This window comes from Takifugu flavidus, chromosome 10 (assembly GCF_003711565.1).
Source record: "Takifugu flavidus isolate HTHZ2018 chromosome 10, ASM371156v2, whole genome shotgun sequence".
NCBI lineage: Eukaryota > Metazoa > Chordata > Actinopteri > Tetraodontiformes > Tetraodontidae > Takifugu > Takifugu flavidus.
In genome coordinates, this window is record NC_079529.1 from 7,646,361 (window position 1) to 7,668,846 (window position 22,486).

The 22,486-nt window shown below is 47.4% G+C and overlaps 1 protein-coding gene and 1 long non-coding RNA gene across 3 annotated transcripts in view; one reads left to right on the top strand and one right to left on the bottom strand.

Annotated features, from left to right (window-relative positions):
- The window catches only part of LOC130533235 (myelin basic protein-like), a 21,763-nt gene extending 3,984 nt beyond the window's left edge, over positions 1–17,779 (bottom strand). Inside the window, exons 1-3 of one of the 2 annotated variants that reach the window (XM_057046506.1) lie at positions 17,443–17,695; positions 10,967–11,013; positions 6,645–6,714 (exon numbers count right to left, since the gene is read on the bottom strand). In XM_057046506.1, the coding sequence (XP_056902486.1) occupies positions 6,645–6,714; positions 10,967–10,999 (103 nt within the window). In that variant the 5' untranslated portion in view covers positions 11,000–11,013; positions 17,443–17,695. Of the gene's footprint in view, positions 1–6,644; positions 6,715–10,966; positions 11,014–17,442 lie in introns of both variants that reach the window. The other variant, XM_057046507.1, reaches the window with a different exon arrangement.
- On the top strand, positions 16,926–18,710 carry LOC130533239 (uncharacterized). The gene is made up of 2 exons (XR_008952510.1): positions 16,926–17,377; positions 18,467–18,710. It is a non-coding gene; the product is annotated as an uncharacterized LOC130533239 (long non-coding RNA).
- Positions 18,711–22,486: the final 3,776 nt, after the last annotated feature.

Genomic DNA, 22,486 nt, shown 5'->3' on the forward strand with positions numbered 1-22,486 from the left:
GTAAATTACGCCACACAAAGGAAGCACGGCTTGTAAACATCCCTAAGGGTCAATTAGCTTGGAGTCTAATGGATAACACTGCAGAGACAGGTCTATTGCCCTGACTCTGTGGAACTCTTCCATAAAAGAACTTATTCATGTGCTGAAATCCTGAGATGATAGTTTCTCAGGCCTTTGATCTGCCGTAATCCTTAAGAACCTAGAAGACACAGCCATGAGGCCTAAAACTTCAAATTCTACTCATAAAGGAGCAGGGGACCCTACTGTCCCAGCCAGCAGAACAACCTACCAACGGTCTGGAGACAAAGCAACAAGATGGGCTGGTAAATAAAGGGGCTTTTTCTGGGGCTTTTTTTGTGTTGGGAACAATCGCCTGCAGCCCGTTTTCTCAGTTCAAACATTCAGAAAGTCAAAGATCTGCATCTGGAGGGCACCAAGTATGCAGCGAGTGGGTCTCAATCTCCTCATTTTTCCTCCTCTGCCTCGCCGTGAAGCGGATGTGTACAGCCGAGCTCCTGGAACATCCGGGGACGGTGGTGGGACAGAGGCACGGCAAGTATTCCTGCCCAGGCGTCCCACCCAGGGGAAAAACTATTCTGCTGCCGCATTCATCTACAGCACCCACAAGAAGGAAAAAAGGACCCTCTGTGCTTTCTAAAATCCAATCTGGCATTCAAAGATCCCCCAGAGATCAGACCAGATAGGAACCTCAGCAGAACCATACGGTCCACTCCCTTCTTACGGCCCAGACAACGTGATCATCTTTAACCTGCTGCCTGATTTCTGACCATAAATACGCAAACGTTGCACAAAGAGCTGGTCCACTGTCTTCAGTGGAGACGATGACCTTTGATTCCTCCTGCTGGCACACGAAGGTTCTCACCTGAAGAGCTCAAGGTTCCGAAGGAGAAACACTTGACTTCATCCAATTACCTGATCAAGAGGACCCAAGTATGATCAGAATAATGGAAGAGAATCAGAATAATGGAATAGAATCAGAATAAGGGAAGAGAATCAGAATAATGGAAGAGAATCAGAATAATGGAAGAGAATCAGAATAATGGAATAGAATGACAAGGAGTGTGGAGGAAGAATGTACTGAAATTAGGAACAGATTGAAGGATTGAAGTGAACCCAATACACAACACCTGATGGATAATAATCTTGTTCCACCTGTGGACAGTCTTCTCCTGGATTAATCATGATGTCTAAATAAAGGCCTTCGGGTGTCTTATTCAAATGAAACCTCTTGATTTTCCTCAGAAGAACACGGACTCCGGCTCATCCTGTCCAACATATGGGCTGCAGTAGCTAGCGTAGCACTCTTGTCCTACCCATAATCCCCCCTCACTGAACTCTTGTAGCCACGGCACCTATGGGCCGGGATGCAAGACCGCAGGACACGTTTGATATAAGTTCGTAAAGTCCGCACGCACGTGAGCAGAATTTCAGGTCAGAGGCAGAAACGTGAGGGCAGCGGTGACAGAGACAAGAGTGTGAACAATGGTGTCAGAGTGAAGAGCGCCGCTCCAGCGACGGATGGCGATAACAATCGCAGCTTTTGACTGAGACGGAGAGGAGGCAGTGCCAGGACCAGTGCCGGCCCGTGTCAGCCTCCGCTACAGAGACAAATAAGTGAGCTGCTGCGCTGCGAGGCGAGCACAAGTGAGGGCTGCGCAGCGCTGCTACGCTCAGATGTGTCTCCTGTTGTGCTGTTAGCACAGTTAGCAATACTGGGTACCAGTAAAGAGAACCGGTGCCTCACTGGAAATGCATCTATGTGTGTCTCCAAAGTTCAGACGTTTAAATCTGCCCATGCAAATGTGGTTTGGACACAAAGGTAGAGAAAAGGAAATAGGATATCGTTTCTGTACAGGTTTAGTAACAAGCCAGCAGCTCCGACCAGATCGATGCGCTCTGAGGGAGCCCATTTATAAAGTGTTGCCCGTACTGAAGCTCCATAAAGAAATTATAGGAAAAAGATGAGTGATAAATGTCACAGATTTTATTGAATTTGACTGATAGAAGCTCGACTGTGGCCGTGAAAAGGGATAAAACTCTAACCGGGTTGGCCAGCAGAGGGAAATCAGCAGGATATACTTAACATTTAGCTTCATCCCATCACTGATATTAAGTTAAGGAGCGTTTGTTGGCGGAAGATCAATTATTTTTACCGTTTCTTAGCATTAGCTCCATTTTCCAACACTGTCATTACGAATCAATAAAAGCTATATGATATATCTGCTGTCCGTCTCTGTGCGATGACACTGAAGCTAAACGAGGTCGATGCAGGACCCTGGCTGGACATTAGAGACAATAAAAAGTGCATGTGTGTCATGTGCTGGATGAGCAGTGGCGCTGACGGACGACTGAGATGTGAATGAGCTAAACGTCCTGTCACATTAGCAGTTGACGACACCGAGGGTCTAAAAAAGAAGCCGTGTTTCAAAGGGGCCGGCGTTACGGGGGCAACAATGGGGAGATTCTTTTTGTTTTCTGCAAGGTAGAAAATGTTTTAAGCAGCAGAGATTTCAAAAGCGTCTTTTATTGAAGAATAGAGACTATGATTACAGCATCTCATGAAAGGGAGAGGAGCAGACTAATTGAAGATGATTCAGCAGAGAACAGATGAGGAACTAATGTTGTTTTTTTCCTGAGGTGAAACTTAAACTACAAACTTAAAAACATCCGGAAATGATCCAGAGCCGCTGCTCCCCCTAACCAGAGCAGGCAGGGGGCCTCGGGCCCAGATTATCTGACGGGGGCCCCAAAAATTAAGCTTAATGAAAAATGTAGTGATAATTGTTAGTTAACTGTACTAAACTGTAGAACTTAATTATGAACAGGAGCACGATTGTGTTCAAACTGTCTCGCCCATCTTTCAATTCTAGCAAATCATTTGCAAAACTACATGTCAAACACATGTAATGTCCCAACAACAATATCAAGATCAACACAGCAATATCATTCAGTCAGTTTTTAGTGGTCCAAATCAGCGTTTGAAAGTGGGTAATGTGCTATATAACGATCACTTTAGTGTCTGGGTTGGGGGAGGGGGGCAGTTGGGGGGGGCAGAGGCACACAGTGACAACTGCTGTGGAATTTTCTAATTGCTATTGAAATACTTAATACATTTCCATTAAGTATTAATATGAATAGAAAAAGGTTGAGTGGAGGTTTTATGGGTTTGTTAGGGTGGTGGGGGCTTCCAAAAGCCTAGCAGTGGCCCTGTTCTGATCTGGTCCAACTGCCAGAATAAAGAATGTTCCAGCGCTGCAACACTTCCTGTGACGTGTGGAGCAGCTCAGCTAACTTAGCTAACAGCTGAGAGGCAGCCCGGACAAAGGCACCGTTCAGGGAGGACAGAGACCTCCAGAGGTAACAGGTCATCAATGTACAAGCTCACCACCTGATGGTCGACGCTGGAACTACACAAACATTCAGACCTGATGGGTGCATTTGTGTTGTTACATTAACCTCGTGATGTAAATAAAAAGAGCTGATTGTTTTTGTATGCGGGGTGCGTCGCAGTAACAAGAAGCTGCAGCCAGGAATCAAGGAGGCAGCGGATACGGTCAATAACAGCTGAGGCGACTAAAATTGATCCAGTCTTGATGAGTGCAGGTGGAGAAAGAGAATAAGGACACAAAAACAAACTAATAGGCAATACTCAGCAGAGAAAGAAGCCCCTCCAAACCCTCTTTTATGCCTCCATCCTCTCCTGCTTTTACCTGCCTCAAGGGTGTTACGAGCCGTGTTTATGAGGCTGAAACTGACACAGGATCTGATCTGTGTCTGTCAGAAAGCATTCGCTCCCTTCAGAGTGGGTTGTTTAATGGCCTGCTGAGAGCTAAAAGCTGAGTTTCTTTTGTCATACTAATGCTATCCAAGGAACCGTTTTAGTCCTCTGACCATTGTGGTTGTTTTTAACATCAATAATACCAAAAACTCCCCTCTGTAGAGCTCACGCTCACCTTGAGAAACATTCAGTATTGTTACCTCGGCTAATAAAGACCCGCTTGCTTCAACCCTATATTATCCATAATGGTTATTAGAAAATTGCTCATGCAACATCTGTTCTGCTCTTTAGAATAATTGAGCATTGAAAGTGACCCACATGGCCCTTTACCCCCCCAACCTTACATAACAGATGCCCAGACAAAGTGCATGCCTTTTATTTCTGTCTCTAGAGCTCAGGTCCTCCTCACCCCCCGTCAGGATGAAGGAACAGTGACCCAGACAGAGAGGAATATAGAGGGCGTCTGCTCTTCTGGGGGGGGGGATGCTGCTGCTGGCCGGGGCAGGTAATGGAGCTGTAATGGGCTTTTAACGGTTGCGTAGCTGACGGTTCGTGTTTGCCCTTCGGGTGGAAAATCAGTGCAAACAGGAAGTGCCGTACGGAGACGTCTCCAGACATCGGATGGGCCGAGATGAGTCTTGACGCCTGCTGATGACAACGGTGCCAAAACAATCTCAATAAAGCTCAGAAACCCCTCCCTGTCATAAACCGCTCGCTTTGGAGGAACTTCTTTGATCTGCGCCTGGAATCAAGCTAATGGGGCAAAATTAGTTCAACCTAGGTGCACCGCTCGGAGGACGGCACTAAATGTGTCCTAACAGCCGTCTCCCCACAGTAACAGATACAAACTGATAAGAAAATGGGATTTTTACACACGGGCCTGCTGACCGAGGGGTTAAACATTAAGCATCAAAGCAATCTATGCCACGGTGTTCCAGAGGAGCGTTGATAGAGCTCTAACACTTCCACTTCACAGATTTCCACTTATCGTTCCGGCAGAGCTTTAATGAAGAGCAAGTGCTCTTTAGGCTGTGTCCGTAACCCATCTGAGGAGTCTTTGATTGATCCACGCCCAAGCTAATTATTTCTTCTCAGCTAAATTCAGCTCACTATCGGCCTCGAAACGTAGCGAAGGAACCCGCAGATGAGGCAGCTCGGAGGCTGTGAAGTAACCCAGGTGGCAGCAGGTGAGGGGCCGGAAAAAAGTGGAACCCTGGGTAATAATTCAAGACCTGACAGGATATTGGTTTTCCCACAAGCCGCCGGGCAAACATCCCATTCGCCAGTTCACAATCACCTCTTGGAACTTAACGATGAAATATTAACGCACACATTCGTTAAGGCCCCACAGAAAACCGCATCAATCTAAATAATCTCTTCTCAGTTCTGATGAAGAGACAGAGATGAGATATTGATTGCACTCAGATTTAAATGACTCTGTCCGGGATGTGCCCTGTTCTTCCAGTTTCTGCTGATTATATAACAATGAGGATGTGATTGAAAGAGAACGCCAGATGAAAATGTTATTTGCTCCGCAATCTGACCCTGGCCGGCCGGCCGGCAGCGGGGAGCTGCCATATTTCAGAATTTCGTTTTCGCAAATCTGAGAACGCCAAATCCGAAACCTCAATCCAACAAATCAATCCAATCCAACAAAACCTCTGGGAGGTTTGAGCTTCCCGCAGAAGTGCCGACGGTCGCGCCAAAATTAGCATTTGCGTCCATATAACCGTTATGATTAACCGTTAGAATAAGCCACAATATTTCACAATGGCGACTGAGCAGAATGTCTTAGCAATAATTATTCCAAACAGTAACGATGCTGCGTGGGTTGTCCTTTTAGGATGAAGTTGTTACCATAGTAACCACTCTTCTTCCTCAGAGCTCATTCAAATTTAAAGGCTTGAAATCAGTCGAACGACAAAAAGATTGCGCGTCGCGCCTCAGAGGATTCTGCTGCTTGAAGCAGAAAGACTCTGGAAACCAGAAAACTGTCATTTTCAAATCAATAAAGAAAACGATGAAAGAAGCGACACATTCTGACGGCGGCTGACCGAGCCTGAAATTCAGAGTGAGCCATTATCTCTTCAGCCCTCCTGTCACCTCTGGCGCCCTCTGATAACAATGGAGGCTGACACGCAGGCAGGAAAACAGGCCACACTCAGTTTGAAGGTCTGACTTCTCCCCTGAAACTATTCCTCTCTTATTCTGTGCAACCAATTTGAAGGTGTGGTTGCACAGATAGGGCGTTTCATTCCATCCCATTTTCTATTCAAAAGAGAATTATTTCTCCACTCTACAGTGAAATCTGAACCATTAAAGGCAGAAATGGTTTAATTTCCGGTTTAAATATCAATACACCGGCTAGCTTGAGCTGTTGAAGGACTTTTCTCAGAAAAAAAACCCACGTAGCTACTGCCAATGCCATCATCTGCTCATCTGTGGTATTACAAAGACTCTTTAAAACATCACAAGAAACTTGGAACAGCAGACGTACGGCAATAAAATGACAGGAGCGTAGCGTAGTAAAAGAAGAATCTACATTTTGATCAATAATAGATTTGATCCACCAGAGGAAAATGGCCGTAGGTGATCTTGGGCAGGAAAAACTCAATGTTCCAGAAAGATATTTTACCTTCAGCACTTTTCATTGGTAGGTTTTTAACGTCTGAATGTCCATAAATGCAACGCTGCGTGAAGCTAATGCAAATCAAGTGTGACTTAAATGCACCACGGAGTGCCTGAGAGCAATGAACCTCCTTTCCTTTGCTCATATGAAGTGCCACAGACACTGGGAGCACGTGCACTAACATATAGCGCACGTCCACCGATGTAGCTTCCTTACCAAAGACTTCGTCGTGCGATTCCTGCTCGGTTACTGTCGTCTGCGGCGCCTTTGTCTGAGGTGAAGGAGCCTTGAAAGAGAAAACAAGAACAGATTGGTTGGATATGAGGAGCCGTGGCGCCATGGCAACAGAGCAAAAACAGACACCAATGGAGAGACTCGGAGAGGGGTCGTGATCGTTGGCTTCCTAATTGCAGCCAGATTACCGATTTTGCGTTTATCATTCAAAAGCCGACGCTGATAGAGGGAGAATACCGAGGTTAGCTCTGCTGCGTCGTCTTTGTTACCTCACAGGCTCCTGCTGCTTTGAGACGCTACGAAATATATTATTACAGCTTCCAGGGTACAGAAAATCACCTGTGCACGAGGAGCCACGTTTGAGCTCCCCTCCCTGCTTTTACCCTCCATCCATCAATACACCATGTGCGATGCGCGTGTGATGAGTGTGCACGATTCAGCCGAGCGATGGCCGACCTCGCTCCAGCTGAGCCAAACTACACGTACGAGCGCGTGTATGATCCGACCTGCACTTCCTGATTGCCTGTAGTGTGACTAACAAGCCCCCGGAGTCAGCTGGGAGAAGAGCTTTGGATCTGCCCTCGGACCGGCTAATTTGATTTGGATCCTGATGCATATTACGTGATTTAATCAAAGGGTTGGAGGCCGTCATCCGTCCGAGTTCTCGCTACGGTGCCACGTGCGCCAATGAATTGGCAGTTTTCATCCCTTTTTAATATTTATGAAACAAGACTTTCACTAAACGTTGCAACCAAGTAACGCCACCGCAGCTCCACCGCCCCCTGTTGGTCGACTCCAGCACAGCATCTAATAATCAGCTTCAGAACATTCAAGCCGCTGCAGAAAAGCTTCTCTCCCTGTTTGCTGCAAGCAAATAATTCACCATATTTCCAAAACTGGCTGGTACTAATTTTTCTAATTTAATTTACATGCTGGGAGAAAACAAACGAGCATAAACCCAACTCCGACTGTGACGCGTTCATCAAAACGGATGGGCAACAGGCTGAAAAACCAATTATATGTAGGAACTTGAGATATTGGACTGATTTACAGATTTAATAAGAGCTGATGGAGAAAAACATGTTTTCAATCTTTGAAGACCTTTATAATAATAATAATAATATAAAAAAATCCCCTGTGCACACACTCGCTGACATTAACCTTCGAGTGTGTGCTTGAAAATACAGACGCATGTTTTACGTTCCAAAGAGTTTGCTGATGAAGTTACAAAAAGGCAGGCTTATTTTCTTTGGAGCTAAAACAGAGGCAAGCGTGTGGAGAGTTCAGTCGTGTCCCCGCAGCAGCGAGTGTGACTTCACACTCGATCCTCATCAACACTTATTAAGCTCTCGTCTCGCTGCTCCTGGAGACACGTGATGCTGCATCAGCCTCTGGAACATGCAGAGGAGAGACGAGCAGCTCGCAGACAGGCTTTACCTCCACTCCACAAAAAAGCTGATGTGTTTCTGGACTGATGGAGAACACTGACGCACGACAAAAAGGAAAATTTTAAAAATTAAAAATCAAATAATAAAGGAAACACGGCGGCTCGGCCGACATGGAGGCTTTAGGTCTTTACAGGAACAAGGCTGGCTGCTTCTAATGGCTCAGCCTTTCAGGATTACAGCAACAAAGAGCACATTTCAGAGCTTAACAAGTTTTTTGCATCAATTTTTTAAAATCAAATCAAAGCTGAAATCCACTTTTTTTCCTTCCAGTTTGAACACTGTTCACTTCTTTTGCAAACAAGAGGCCAGATTTGCTTCTCCTCCATCTTAAAACAAGAACTATTTCACATTTATGTATCATAAACAAGACCCAGATTGTGTATTTCTCCACTTTTGAGGTCCTGCTGTCAGCAACAGCAGTGTTCCACCTGTTCCACCTGACAACAATAAAATGAGCTGGGGAGTCTCTGGGGAGCCCCATTCCAAAATGTCACCATCTCAAGGTAATATTGTTGATCAAATTTCAACAAGAGGATCAATGTTCAGAGAAGCCTCGGCTGGTTCATTTTATCTGCTGCAGGTTTATAAAAGAAAAACAACTTCAACACGGCGTCACTTCAAAAGTTTAAGACGAGGAATGACTGAATTCCCGGCTCAGAAAGATATTTGGGACATATTGTCAGCAACAGTTGTGCATTATTCAGAGATGAGCCTGCTGGGAAAGACAGAACTGAGACCCTCTAAGTGGCTGCGGAGAGACAGATGACAGTTGGAGGTCTGCTCAGACCCTCAAGCTCCCTCGGCTGCAGACTTCAGCTTTCATATCAGTTACGACATCCCGATGAGACGCGTGTCCGGAATTTCAAATCGGGACTGTGGAGTATAAACCGTGCATTATATGCAGCAGAATTCAGCTCCAATTAGCAGAGAAGACTGCTCCAAAGGCTCTGGAACAAGAGCTGGAGGAGCTGCTTCCGGATGCATGAGGTGGAGATGAGCCCCCTCATCAGATGGATTCAGGAAACGAGCGGCGTATTAGCATCGGAATGACTGAATGACTTCAGAGATGAGCTCGTTATCGTGTGTCATTCAGAGAGCTGAACAGCTGTGTAGCTGGTGAGCTTCATCGCTATAGATATTCAGGAACGGTTTGGGGGAGGGGGTACGTTTTGACCTCCGAGCATGGCGAGGGTCTCGGGAAGATGTCAGGACAACAACTTCTAAACACCGTCTACCTGCCTCTGTCATGCTCTGACTGTCACCATGACAACTGCTGGCTTCTGCCAGCCCTTCAAATTGCCTTTAATGCCATACTCATCGATGCAGAATGGGGGGGTGAAGTGGGCAGGGCGTACACGATGATTGCAGAGCACAAAAAGACTCCAGTGCACAGCGGTGAACCGACGCCGTAAATGAATCCCTTCTCCTGCTGCTGATCCCATCGCTCGTTCCGGAGAGACGGGATCAGCCTTCCAGGTCGAGCCATCAGCCCCCCCTCCGTGGCGCTGGGCCTCCATCTACGCCTGCCTCATTGCAGCATCCATTATAGACCAGAGAAGCTGCCCGTGAGCCAGAACCTGCTGCTGCTGCCGCCGCCCCCAGAGACTACTTTTATTCTCCAGGTTTATTCCCCAGCACACCAACATGGCAGGTTATTGAGTTTCTGCAGATATGCAGGCGCCACGTTTGGGTTGGAATTAATTGGGGAAAAGGACAATTCTTTTATGTATTGGCTCTGCTTAATGACACTCCTATTTCCTGAAATTTAACTGCTCCAACTCCCACTAATAAAACTCAATCACGGCACAAATCAGGTGTTTTTAGAAGCCAGCGCTGCTCATATGTGACGCTTTTGAGTGCAACAACCACAAAGAAAAACCTCAAATGGCTGCAAACGCCACCCAGATGAAAATATTCTAACCCCCGTCTCTGCTCGTGTGAAACAAGCTTCAACGTCCAGCGTGTGTTGCGTTCGGGTGCGCCCGGCAGGCAGAAAAACCCGCTCCAGAGTCAACAACCGGAGTCAGGCAGCTCCCGCTCTCCGATGTCCAGTTTGTATATCACTAAGGTGTCACGCTGGCGTGACGACGTCGGCGTCTGACATCGGTCCCGGGGCTACTGGAGGACGCAGAGGAGAACCTGGGGGGGTTCTGGGTCGGCCTGGCTGCACACAATCATCTGACTATTCCCTCTGTTTCAAACTCCTCCTGGAGCACTGCTGTGGGGAGGCTCTTGAGTTCCGGGGGTCGTTTCAGGGTGACGCACAGACTCGCTTCGGGTGTTGCCATGACAACAGGGCAGAGCGTCGTCGGCGTGCGAAACATTATCAGATGTTCCGACCTGACCCCATAGGTGACAAGAGCACGTTGGAGACTGTAATTAATTTGACTGTTTCTGTGGCAGACTCATCAACGGGGCATCGAAACCATCATCCTTCTGCACTGTTTGCAGCGAAACTCCGGTTGGCATGACGACGGCGCATGCGCAGCTTCACGGTGCATTGAACAGCCCAGCGTTGCCCGCGGTAGCGAGGTGGCCACACAAGCAACAACAACTAAGCTACACACTCCGGCACGTGAGCCTAAACACACGTGCACAGCTCAGGACTGTGCACAATCCTGCATAAACACGGCAACCTTTAGCCGGAGATTTAGACCAACTCCGCCGACGGCACGACTGCGCATGAGTGCCATAAATCTGAGTTTGGAGGAGGCTGACGGCCGCAGCGCTCGGTCCAAAGTCTGTCTGATAAAGCCGCCGCCGCGCCGATAAGGCCGGGTGGAAATTCTTCAGCACCTGCTTTGCTCTCAGGGTGAAAGAAGATAAAACAGCCAACAGGCAGTGACGCCGCCTCACCTTGCTGTCCGTCTTTGCTTGATTCTGGCCCATGCTGCCGACAGAGACTGGAGGAAGAAAACAGGAAAAGTCGTTAGCAGCATATTACATAAAGATCGCACGCTGATCTTATCCGAGCAACAACTCCTTCGCGAGTCGTGTGTGAAAACTACCGCTGCTCACACACACAAGCATGGATTCGATAGGACAGAACGCTTTTTATGCATCACACTCTACAAACTGCTAAGGAAATCTTATTTTTAAAGAGTGCATAGCAATGTCAATCTTAATTGTTTTAGCATTAGGCAAAGAGACTACTCAATAAGTCAGATAATTCCGGCATTTCTTGTTTTCTACCAGCTCTAATGTTTGGGGAAAAAAGGCTCTATTTTTCCTCCATCACACACCAGCGCTGTTTTTAAGTCCTGCATATTATAAATAAGATCTGTTTGGCCCTGCAGCACCAACACTCCTCCAGACATCATTAGCATTAACATGTTAGCGTGTGATAGAGATAGCAGCTGATGTAGCTTTTTAAAAACGGCTCATGGAGCGCTGCAGGGTGCAACGCATGAGCCTGAGCCTCGCTGTGATCCGCAGCGCCGCTGAACGTGCACCGGGATGGACGCGGCAGCAATATAAATGCTTCTTCCTCACATGAATGATGCTCAGTTGCTTTGAATTTAACAGGTCTGCGTCCTGGAGGAACATTTCAAACACACCAAACTCGAGCTGACGATTTCTCTTAAAACTTTAATAGTTGTAAAATTGCATAAATCAAAACCAGAAAGCCTCAAAGTAAGAGTCTGAAGAGCTGCAGTCCTCGCTCCTCTTCACATAATCACAGCGTGCATTTGTGGGCTTTTAGGCCAGTTTTCAAGCTATCAAAAGGAAGCTTTCATCATCTTGGCCGCCATTTCTTTTTTCTACCCTTTCTTCCTCTCAATGAATGCTGTACACTGCTGCCACAAGAATGTTTACAGGTTTAAAAGTTTACAAAGGACACCACAGCGGTACTTTACAAATCTGTAATAACAACAGTCCCTTCAGAGATATAGGAGGGACCAGGGAACCATGCAATAAATAACATTTTATTTATTTTCACAATGCAGAACTTCAGGTCGCCTGTCTGCGGCGGCTCGATGATGCCTGTAATGGTTTTATTATTCTGGATAACACAATAAACACAAAGAAGCGGACACAAAGAGTGATAAAGTAGCGAGAAAACGGCTGCAACAAGGGAAAAACAGATTACAAACTTACCTTTTAACATTCAGGAAATTGCAAAACACGTGGAAACTCTTATTAAAATTGATTTTCTTAAGCCCCTCTGGGGAGAGGAGCAGCCATTTCTGGAAAGGACTTTCTTATTGAAATTTAACAACCCAGAACCTCCTGTTGCTAGACTGTAATTACTAAACCCTCGTGGGGTTATTGCGTGAATTACTCGGGGTGGAAGCTTAACCGACAAGTCGAGCGGGTAGCTAACAGCAGCGAGCAAGCCGGGTTAGCTGGCTATGTTAACACCTGCGCTAATGAGAAAATGAGAAAAAAATAAATAAATCAAAGATGCTTTTCAAGATGCCAAAAAAAGCCACATAAACAATGGGTACGTAGATAAAGTTTATATAAAAATGTCTGAAAAGGGGCTTTTCTCCAGGGGCTACGTGAGCGTGCAAGTATGGCAACGTCGGGAGCAATCACTGAGACCTCGCAGCAAGTTTTACTATGGGATGTTACGTAATCAGAGCTGAAATCCTGTGAGGATGCGGGGAAAAAAATCATGGCACAACAGCCTGTGCGTGTGGGGACCAGCATGCAAGAAACAAGGACCTTTTAATACATAAGGACATTTTTGTTGGTCCTACAACTATGAGGGTTGAGGTAAAAGCAGGAAGTCTGCACCAAGATAGAACAACAAACGTGTGTGTGTGTGTGTTTGGGAGATCAGGGACTGCAATTAAACCTCCTGCGCTACTTCATATAAAAATAAACTTGTTTATTTTCCATGTACACAAACACACACCCTAATGTCAAAAAGCCCTCTTTTGCACTTCCTGACAGAGTTGCGTCATTAATTGGGAGAGATGTTTAAGTACGTCGTCATACATTTGCCTTTGGTCGTCAAGTAGGTCAGGCTCGTAATAATCTGTGTGTCTCAGGCGGCCATTACCAGAGACATTTCATTCCCAAACCAAGACATTTTTAGACGTTTATGGAGGAGAAGTAGGCCACTACCAACTTGAAACTGTGCAACTACCTCGTGTTGTTAGTTTAAATTGCTAAGTATTCAGACGCTAATTAAATGGATCATCTTTGGCTAAAGTCCACACATGCCTCTTCACATGGTGACACCCTCCCAAGAGGGTCAGGATGGAGTCAGACCCAGTTTTATGGAGAATTTGTGGTTTGGTATTTCACTCAAGGATACTTTCACATAAACGGCGGGGAGGGGGCGTCTGAACAACAGCGCGACACAGACTGGCAGCAGCCGCCTCACAAACAAACACCGCTCGTGAAATAGGCGGAGCGGGAGAGAGGAGGGAAAACTGTTTTGATCCCCTGCGAAGGCTGTTTATCAAAGTGTTCCGTCTGGTGAAGAGAATCCAGCCGTCCATCTTTAGGCATCCACCCATTTCCCAACTGCATTTTCTGAAGAAGAGTTTCACATCAACTTTCCCACAGCTGGAGATGGAAAACAACCTTCTGGGATTGAAACTGACTTTAGCTTCGTTTTGGGATTAAAAATGGGTCAGAGGTCAATAGGTCCACAGAGGCAGCTGTCAATCAAGAACCAGAGGAATAATAACCCATTCACAGATCCATCGTTATTCCATCTCATCTTGGAGGGAGGGGGGGGGGGGGGGGCACAGTCATGAGGTCGTTTTTCTGTGCACTTTTGGGAATTTTCATCCTTTCCGGGCCCTCTTTCTCATGGGGTCCTGCAGAGCTCTAATTTTGGACCTTTTCTCTCTGCACCTGCTGCCATTGGGGCAGAACGTGTACTTGGTCCACCTGGGCTATTTTCTGTCATTCAAGGATCAGCAAAGAATTCCAGCATCCAGCAACAGGAAGTTGAGAGACATGTACTGAAGATAATGTACAGTCGCCTCAGCATGTGTTGGACTGGATAAGCGGGCTGTACTGCCGCACAACGTGCTGACAAACACATTCTTCAGTCGACCACTTAGGCTCTAAACAGCTGGAGTGTGTTTGCGCAGCTCGGTCCCGTCGTCTCAGGGAGCTCGTCACAAGAGCTCCTTTACCGGCTGCTCCCTCCGTCTAACCCAGCGACATGGCTCTGCTCAGCAGGAACAGCAACTCAGGCCTGAGGGGGCAATCTGTTGCTGGCATGAGAGCCCAGGTCAAAGGCCAACATCTGTCCCGGAGCGAAGGCATCTGTCCAGTGATGAGGGTGAGCTGGTGCAACCAGCCTTCTCCACATTCTGATGCTGCTCCTCTCATCTCAACGAAGGTTTCTTTTCACAAAAATCAGAACTTTTTACGGGCCAGCGGACGAAAAGAAATATCTGTTCTGGGCACGGTCGCACGACTCAGCCCGCTGTGGTTGCTAGCCTTGCAGCTGCGCGCGGGCGGACGCTCACGGGAGTCACTGTTGTTTTATTCAAACAAAACGAAGAAATAAATGAAGCCATTTCAGTTTCTCTGGACGCCTTTCGTGTCTGCTCAGGGTTAACCTCACATCATCAGCAGAGCAAACGAGAGAGCCGCTCCCCCTCCCCCGTACAGTACGGTCGGCCTGTTGAGCAGCCGTGCCTGTGCAATCTGAAGTGCTGAACAAATCTTTTCTCATGCTCTAATAATTAATCAGCCGCACTCGGGGGTCATTGATTAACCCTCTAAGCTCAATACTGTAGGCGCGCATGGTTGCACGTGAAGCCTACAATTATTTTACTAAGAGCAGAAAGATCATTTCCATTTTGTCAACCTAAACAAGAGGTAAACACACAGGTAACCAATCACTTAGACCATTACCAGTGATCTTAAAACAGGGGTTTACCCAGATCACAGGTTCAAAACAAACAACGTGCAGCCACATTAAAAACAAACGACGACAACTGGGGTTTGTTCGACAGCAGCGATGCAGAGTTCAGCTGTTAACACCAGGCTGCAGCGTTTGGCGTCCCTCTGGGCCAGATGGGGGCCGCGCTGGGCGACACGTCACAAACTATCAGTCCGAGGATCAAAGCCGTGACTCAATCGTCGGAACTGTGCTCCGACGAGTGAGGCCGGACTCTTGGCAGCTCGGCGGCTCGGTCCCACGGGGAAGCATCTTTCGCCTGCGGGCACCAACTGCCCATCTGAATCATCGGGGTCGCCGCGTTCAGAGCTTCCTCCCGAAAAAAAGAAATGCAACCGCGTGAAACGTCAGAGCGTTTTTGCAGGCTCACAGTTGTTACCTGGCACAACTTTCTTTGAAATTCACTCCCAGGCTTCCCTCCTAAAAGTGCACATATGGCTCTCAGGGAAAAATAACACTCATGGAAGCAAGTATGCAAGCTTTTGCTGCTCTTGATGCACGCGCACGCCCTGCTCTCGCCCCAGGGGGGCCCTCGCAGCCCAGAGTGACAAAGCATAAACCCAATTAACCTTAATGAAGATGCACAAGCAATGCCCACCTGGAGATAGTAGTAATTGATGTTTAACTGTTCTCTCACCCTGGAGGCAACATAATTACAACTAGTGGAGAGAAACAGATTCATCGCGTTTGTTTGCACAGGAAACCTTCCAAAGTGACGACAAGCCCAGGCCCCCTGCAAATATTGGTATGAAAGTCCCACACCTTGATGACGGGTGGCACCACACCCACGGCGGCACTCTCACGCAGTCACCAGGTTTGTTAGCAGGTGGTTACTCATCACGCCTGGCAGGAACTGACAGAACTTACAGACCCGAGGGGAAGTGAGAAACGACAGGAAGTTTGTGAGCGCAACAGCAAGGAAGTGAGCTAACCTCAACTTTATCACCTGAGTGTTGCAGACGGAGGGGGCGGACGCAGCGTTGGCCAAGTGAGACGGAACATTTCCAAATCCTGGCACGAGGAAATTTTTAATTAGTGACGCATTTGGGGATGATTGACGCTTGAAAGTGAACTCGTGCGGTCCCAGAGAAACGCAGGGCTTTGCTAGTCCCTGCACAGGTAGTCCCAGGCAATTGGAATCTCCCAGAGAGGCGACGTAAAGGTTGAGCTGTTGGAATTCCAGCTATGGAATCTGGTATGAGCATAAATACAGGGAGCAGTTTGCTGGATGCTCACGCACAAACCCCCCATTCAATGACGTTATTCCATAATGTAGAGCCGACACAGAGGATGAAACTCATCTCATATCTGGTGAAGGGAAAGCCAGGGTTTGGTTGGGTCAGGTCCAGAGGCCAGAGGCCAGAGCCGTGTTAAAGTGACACGGTGACGGGATGTGCTCTCACGTCTCCGCACAAATGTAACATGTATGTAGGAAAGGGAGCACACACCTATGCTAAATACCTGGGCTGCACAGTCTATTCAACAAATGAGTTCCTATTTTAATCTTTATGAATCAAAACAGCGTGGCAGCAAAGAGCTGCGGCATTTGCATAAACTGTCACATTGCAACAGGTTGGAGCCTCCGTTTACGGGGCCTGTTGGGGACTGTGAGGATACCGGTCTAAAGAAAGTGCTTGGAACACACAAACCATTTGAGTAAATGTAAATCACCCATGAGCCAGCATTGCTAACACGATGCATTTTCATTTACAAGACCGTTCATGGCAACAGGCGAGTGGGCAAGACTCCAAATTAAAGCTGAGCTTGTGCCATGCCTCCCACAACTTGTGTTTAGGCTAGAAATGAGATTTTAATGCCTCCTAATGAGATCGGAAGCTTCATTACATTGATAATACCTCCGCAATCCTCGTGTTCCTGCTGATCCCTGGCCCCTTCTGCTATGCTTCGACGTGGCGGCCATGACTAATTGCTCGATTTCACAATAATATCCCCTCGTATGGCTGCCAGTGTGCACGCCGATTGAAGGGCGGGTGTGCAGTGAGTCAAACCGAACACGGTGTCTCCGTGGACCGGGTTGTGGGAGCGAGGAAAGCGTAAACGAACCCTGAAATGCTTGAAAAGTTAACCGAGTACGCGTCGGAGAGCTGGTTCTGGTTGTTGTGGTGGGGGAGGTGGAGGGGGAGGGGGCGCTGCTGTCACTACACATGACAAATCTGCTGACAGTCAGCTGGAAGCAGAGCTTATTTACCTACAGTAAAAACGAGGTTCTGGGTAGTTCGGCACAGTTCCGGGGGGGGATAAAGCGTATGTCTTTAGCACGCCGCTCGCGCGGGTTGCGAAACGTCGCGTTGGCACCGTAAACAAATCGCAGCGCTTCTTATTTCGGCTACTATCGCGACTGAAAATGGGACAGTCGAGCGATATGAAAGGTAAAAAACACACTGCCCCCCTCCCTCAAGGTGAGTGTTCTGTTTACGGGGGCTTGCGCACGTACCCTTCTCCGTCTCGTCCCCGTCAATCGCATCCACAGCCGAGCGTCGAGCTGGATGGACCCGAGCGTCGTCTTCGGTCGGCGAAGGTCGTCAACAGCATCGGCAATCGTCGCCCCCTGTGCTCCCCCCGTGCGTGTGCGCAGCGGGGTCTCCGCGCCCTCAGAACCCGAATATAAGGAGGAAAGGGAACGAAAACGACGCGTCTCGGCGCTTCCTGATTCGGGCTCAGCGGTGATGGTGATGATTGTGAGGGGTGGGGCGGAATGCGGCTCTCGCGTCGCCGAGAAATGCGGGCTAAAAGGGCAGGTTGGTGCTCGTCCGTGCATGTGCACGGCGAGTAAGTGGGAACATGCATGCAAACCGCATGGAGATGTTTTTTTCGTAAGAGATAATCCCTAAAGGTTTCAATTCTGCCTTGTGCATTTACTGCTAGAAGAGTTCGCCTTGACTTAATTTCCTGTCTTATTCTCCGGAGCTGCGGGGATTCGCCCCCACTGACAGCTGATGATTATGTTTTTCATCACCGCTCTTATTAGAAACCACAGGTCCGATCTCTGAAATATTGTTGACGATGGCGGACGCAGCGACCCCCCCCAACGCCCGTATTGAAACCCTAAATGAAGTTGTTGTTAGCAAACGGCGCCTCTGATGGTGCCACAGTGAGACATCTCAGCTGTTTCTACTTCCTGTTTAGAGTCCAGCACCAGACCATTCAGGCCACATAAACATTTTCTTCCATGTAAACATTTTCCACGTGGCCCTGATTTCGGAGCCTGTTTTGGTCGCACATTTCTCCCCATCTTATGTCTGACCCGTGCGCTGCTCGGTCCAGTGTTCCTCTGCCCTCCGCTGCTTCTGGTCCAAGCTCTGTCTGCTAAAGTATGTGCAAACACGCGTGAGCCTGGTTTAGCATATCAGGAAGTACAGACGTATGTAGATTACGTAATAGCCGTAGCTACTGACAGCACCGCACACTCCGTGGCCACAGGCCTGGTTCCAAACGATGCTTTTGGCTTCCTTCCACAGCGCTCCAGATGGGCTCCTGCGTCTACGCTGCTGCTTTTGCTTCTCCCTGTGAGTGGCACTCAGCGTGTCTTTTCGACCTGCTAACGATGTTCTGGCATCTGTTCCAACCAGCCAAGCAAGGATCTCTCATTTGCAACCGGCCGTGTGTTTCCTGTCACCGGGGGCCGACTGAACCGTAATCTCTCAGTTGCTGCACTGGAATAAAATCAAATAAATTTGTGAGCGATAACACCGACAAACATTGCACATGCTTGTTGTTTTTTCCTGTGTGATAAAGCCGCGAGCTTCTCATCTGAACATCAGAGAAAACAGCCTTCATAAGGCTTCATAAGGACGGAATCTGATTTTAAAACATTCCCGTTTTCAAGAAGGACCCTTGCCTTATATTAAACTCCAACACATCCCATAAGGGGTGAACCGGCTGCATCTGTGAGCTGTGTGGTCACATTAAATGAGGCTGTTTGCTGATGAAAAATTGCTCAAGAGCCTCGGAAACCTTCTGTTTTCATCCCAGAACAACAAAATACTTAACTGAAATCACCCTGACGCAGGTCCATGAATCAAAGGTTCCATCCACACCAAAACGTCCATCACAGCCTCTGCATAACCTCGATGGTAACAGGTGATTTATAAATAAAGTTCAATTGCTCATATAACTGTAACACACACACCCCCTCACCCGCAACGCCCGTGTTAGCATGCTAGCATTGTCAAATCTGCATTCGGTGAGCCAGCAAAGATTAAATGCCTGTAAAAACTATTATTGATGGACTGGTGACCGGTCGTGCTGACTCCTCCTGGGCTCTCACCAATCCTCCCCAATCATGACTCAACAGTCCTCGGTAACAACGATCACGTCTGATGATGTAACGTGATGATGTGGTTAGAAATCAAATCAGCGCTGATCATCCATCCTTAGGGCCCGGGTTCAATCCAGAGCCCCTGACGCTGTTGGTGGGGGTCACGGGGGAGCAGCGGCGGTGCCAATCATCCCAGAACAGAGCGCCACTATAAAAATGACTTTGGAATAATTTGTGATATGATACTAACCAATTATTTTTGAGCCTGGGCTGATTTTGGCAAACAGGTTGTCATGGAAATGGGTCTGAACTGAGGTAATGGGCCTAAAACACCAGAGACCAGTACGATGGGGGAGGGGGGAATTGCTCGCCTATGTTTGGGGTGTCAGAGGGTCATATTTCCCTCAAAACAAGAAGTTGCTCTCATCATCGCACATTAACTGGAAACAGACGCAGACGGGAGACAGATGGCAAATTATCCACCCGAAGCGGTCGCATCCTCGTAATTTCATGTTTTTATGTATTGCTTCCGTGCTTTGGTGGGGTGACTCCCTGGAAATAAATCCAGGTGTCTCGCTCTCATCCCTATTTGTCTGGAACATAATTAGCTTGATTGAAAGCACTCAAGCGGGATTGACTCGCCGAGGGGAGGCGGCTTCATTTAGATGCAGATTGAAGATCTTCCACTTCTGCGTCATCAAGACTTCTGGTCAACTCCTGCACGAACCCGCAAGGGGCAAATGGCATCTTGGATTTGCTCAGGTTCAATTTGAAAAGTCTGCGATTTGAAAAGTGCCTGTGAAGCTTATTTAGAGATATCCACCTTTCTTAGGTGCCGAGCGCTGTTGTTAAGCTGCAAAGCTTTCCAGATTCCTTTGTTTTTGTCTCCTTAACTGAATCTTTTTGGAGCCTGGCAGTTACCGGTATTTCTTTGTCTGATAAAGGTTCATTTATTCACATCGCTTCTGTTATTTTACATCTTCTATCAAGGTTTGATGTTTATAACTATCAGGAGAACGATGCTAAAGTCCAAAAAAGAAGAAAGATTAGAGGAGTATCACGCTCGGCATGAATCACTGGTGAGATTTGTGATGCGGTAGATGAAAAAGAATTACTAATCAATGCAGCTGTCAGAGAGGAAGCGTCCCGTTGAAGCATCTTTATTGATATTCCTACTTTTCATCTATTATCAGGCTGAATCTCAGAATTTTGCTCTGACAACCTTCAGCAAACAGTCTGCAAAGTCCCTGCACCAGACATCAGGCCGCGGAGCACTTCAGCCGGTAGTTACGGCCACGACCGTGAAATTAGCAGATGTTAATGACCCTGGGAGAAGGAGGGGGTAACCTCCTGGGTCCTCACAAGCAGAGTTCAGAAGCTAAACGTGGAGGCAGCTGGAAGTCATAATTCAGCTGTTTCATTTTTCATGATGCACAAATTCATCTTCACTGCGACGGCTAGCTTTTGTGTTGCTGCGACCGGCGCATTTGCAACATTTTGGATGCATTTTAACACAACTCCTAACGCTGCGTGTAGCCTACGCACGCACAATCAGTGCCGAAATGGAAGAGCTAAAAAGATGGATTTACATCACAAAATGTTACGTAAAGCCTCGGAGAAATAGCTGCTAGTACCACCAACAGTGGCCCCGCATGTGAGAGGTTCACATATAAGCGTCTGTATTCATGAGCTGCCTCAGATATTACAAACGCTGACGTTTAAATCCAAATGGAAGGTTCAGGGTTAAAGAAAAGACGGTTTGAAGTGTGACCCCTGTCCCTGAGGACGTTTTCAAAACAACTGTCCGTCTGCTGAAAAGATAGAATGTTTGCCTGGAATAAAGTGTCTCCAAACATGGGACCGATGATCCAGAAAGAGTGATGCATATTGAACATCACCTGCTTTCACCTCTAATCACAACTCAACAGAAGGATGAGTGAGACTCCCCTCACACGGAGGATAAGCCTCACCCCAAACGGCTTGTGTGTGAATGTAGGGATCCACTATTCCCAATTCTAATTATCCGATTTTAGACAAAATGGCCACCGTCGGTTAAAGGTCCAGCTGGAGTTTCTGCCGTTCCTCGTTGTCTTTTGCTGACAAATGGAAGCAATCAAAAGACTTTATTACACCGTGTTTCCATTTCAGCTACATGGTAAAGCATAATCGCTTTATATTGACCCGCTTTATCTCCGAAACAGAGGATTTGTGCCGATCCAACAACGGGATGTTCGTAAACTGACATTCCTGATTTATGTATTCTTTAATCTGGTTGAAAGAAATCCATACAAGCTGCTGCAGCAAAGTGAACTAGTAAATAAACTCCCGGTTCAGGCATGCTCCCCATCTGTTCATGCGTCCCAGAGCTTAACCTTTGTGGGCTTTGCTAAATCACATCAGCCAGCAGTGAGTTTTCATTATTTCCACCAAACATGCCGGTGGAATTAGCACCACAGTCAGCGGTGATTTAGCAGGGCTGTTGGCAACGAACTGATAATCAATAACAGCCCAGTCTAAAGAGAAGTCATGGAGAACTGGGGAGAACCTACGTGGATGTCGGGGATCCAAGCCCTAAATGGTACTTTCTTGGTTGTAGCTATTTTTTAGAAATTAGACAGTTAAATGTCGCTTTATAAAGCTTTGAAGCATTATGGCAGTTGATGTCTCCACTGTTAAATGTTCATCAACTGGACCTCAGACTCTTATTCCATAAACATCCGTTTCTAGGCTACTGTTCTCCGATCACTATCGCTGATTTATCCGATCGGACTTGCGTCAGTGTCACACTCATCTGGCTCCTGGTTAAAGTAGGTGGGTGGAGCCAAACCACCAAAACCCAATGTGGCCCCTTTTGTCACATGACCGATATCCAGTCCTGTTACTGGTTCTTGTAATCACCCCTCAATATCATGATATGCTGGAACATGTCAGGTCATTTTCCAAAATGTGACGAAATCACGACTGAAAATACAGTTTCAGAGTCAAAGCAGCATCTGTGTCCAGGTGAGAGATGCCCACAGGTCAAGAGGTCAGCAGCAGTACAGGAGATACCGTGCGTTGGTAATGGAAGCTCCACGCGCTGCTGTAATCACCAGCTCTGCTTCTCTTCCTCCGGTCTGGTATCGATCGCCGCTGTGTGTCTGACCTTTGAATAACATTTATATCAATCATGGCGCGGTTACATTTAATCCGATCAGGTCCAGATGGATAGATGTTTGCG